General features: G+C 36.3%; 1 protein-coding gene across 1 annotated transcript in view; it reads left to right on the top strand.

Annotated features, from left to right (window-relative positions):
• The window catches only part of LOC101861012, a gene marked incomplete in the record, with an annotated part of 21,979 nt that overhangs the window by 4,031 nt on the left and 15,779 nt on the right, over positions 1-2,169 (top strand). Inside the window, 1 exon segment of the mRNA XM_005111461.3 lies at positions 1,450-1,578. Within this exon segment, the coding sequence (XP_005111518.2) occupies positions 1,450-1,578 (129 nt within the window).

The following is a 2,169-nucleotide window of genomic DNA, read 5'->3' as shown; positions in this document are numbered from 1 at the left end:
TCCCGAACACACAACTTTTCAGTGCTGTATAGGTTAACTCTTAGGTAATATTCGTCTCCAACAAGGCTTGACTGATAGTGTAAATAACTTGTTCTCTCTCTCTCTCTCTCTCTCTCTCTCTCTCTCTCTCTCTCTCTCTCTCTCTCTCTCTCTCTCTCTCTCTCTCTCTCTCTCTCTCTCTCTCTCTCTGATCCCCCTCTCTCTACCCCTCTTTACACCCCCCCCCCACTGAAAACCTCTAACAAAAGTTTAGCTGTTCGCTACCTCAGAATATTACAAACTTCTATCCGCTCGTGATTTGGATACATTTGACGTCAAAGATTTTGACTTTCACAACATGTCAAGCTTTATTTCGAATGCAGTTCTTTGATTAAGTTGATAAAGATTCCGAATAATCATACAATTTTGACAGAGCAGATAGAACATTAAATTTGGTTTCTGACCACATGGTCTTGGTAACTCAAAACAGCCAGAAATGTCAGATAGAACTTTGTAATTCTGAGGTAGCGTGGTTTCTAACTTGACATTCATGGGATGAGGTTGGAGTGGCACGCGGGCTGCAGAGGTGGGGGTGGGTGGGGGTAGGGGGCATAGAGTTGTACTTAAGCCACAGAGAATATCCATAATTTCTTCTGAGATTGGTGTACGAACCCGAGACCAAATTTGAATGATTTGTCTTCCGCATGACAAAAAGGCCAACATCGAGTCCCGTAAGGCGTTGAACTTCGAGAGAAACCATTATTTACCATACACATTTACCAGTCCATTTACATTTTTTTTCATAATGGCTCAATATCCACACAACTAAATTTGGTGCGGAATGGGCGCAATTATAGTCTTTTATCATCATCATCATCATCATCATCATCATCATCATCATCATCATCATCATCATCAGCATCATCATCATCATCATCATCATCATCATCATCGAAAAAGGAGAGAAATAAAGAAGAATCTTGAATAATGCTATTAAAACGGCTCAACGGGTCTCCTCCTCCTCCTCCTCCTCCTCCTCCTCCTCCTCCTCCTCCTCCTCCTCCTCCTCCTCCTCCTCCTCATCCTCATCATCATCAGCATCATCAGCATCATTCTCATCATCAGCATCATTATCATCATCAGCATCTTCATCCTCATCATCATTATAATAATAATAATAATAATAATAATAATAATAATAATAATAATAATAATAATAATAATAATAATAATAAGTAGTAGTAGTAGTAGTAGTAGTAGTAGTAGTAGTAGTAGTAGTAGTAGTAGTAGTAGTAGTAGTAGTTTAGTATTATTATTATTAGTATTATTATTATTATTATTATTATTATTATTATTATTATTAATATTATTATAGTAGTTGTGATGTTATTATTATTATTATTATTATTATTATTATTATTATTATTATTATTATTATTATTATTATTATTATTATTATTATTATTTCAGTTGGTACGAACGAACTGTGTCAGGGCGGGAAGCGGTACTGCCTGGCTGGCGAAGCGTCGTGTTATGATGACCGCTGTATCTGCCATCCAGACTTTGTGGGCAGAGGAGACTTCTTTTGCCATAGCCCATGTTAGTTCATTTGTACCTGTTATTATTGTGTTGTTGTGGGGCCGAAACAAATGGGTGACCTGGAAAGATCAGGGTAATGTGGATCTTTTGGAGAGTATCCCAAAAAAAAAAAATGGTTGGAGAAGCATTGTCGCTGTTCTCTGTCGAAGACAGATCTGGCACGAGGTGATGATGATGATGATGATGATGATGATGATGATGATGATGATGATGATGATGATGATGATGATGATGATGATGATGATAATCATTGTTGTTGTTGTTAATGATAATGGTGTTGTTGTCGTTGTCGTTGTCGTTGTTGTCATTATTATTGTTGTTGATGTTGTTGTCATTGTTGTTGTTGTTGTTTTTGATAATGATGTTGTTGTTGTTGTTGTTAATGTTGTTGTTGCTGTTGCTGTTGTTGTCATCATTGTTGTTGTTGATGTTGTTGTCATTAGTATTGTTGTTGTTTTTGATGATGATGTTGTTGTTGTTGTTGCTGTTGTTGCTGTTGTTATTGCTTTTGTTTTTGTTGTATTTTTCGTGGTTGTTATTATCATAGCTAATTGTATTTTTGTTTTTTATGCTGTTGTTATCTTCATGATC

The sequence above is a fragment of the Aplysia californica genome, unplaced genomic scaffold (genome assembly GCF_000002075.1).
Source record: "Aplysia californica isolate F4 #8 unplaced genomic scaffold, AplCal3.0 scaffold01062, whole genome shotgun sequence".
NCBI lineage: Eukaryota > Metazoa > Mollusca > Gastropoda > Aplysiida > Aplysiidae > Aplysia > Aplysia californica.
Note: the sequence above shows the minus strand (reverse complement) of the source record. Positions and strands in the feature narration are given on the sequence as shown.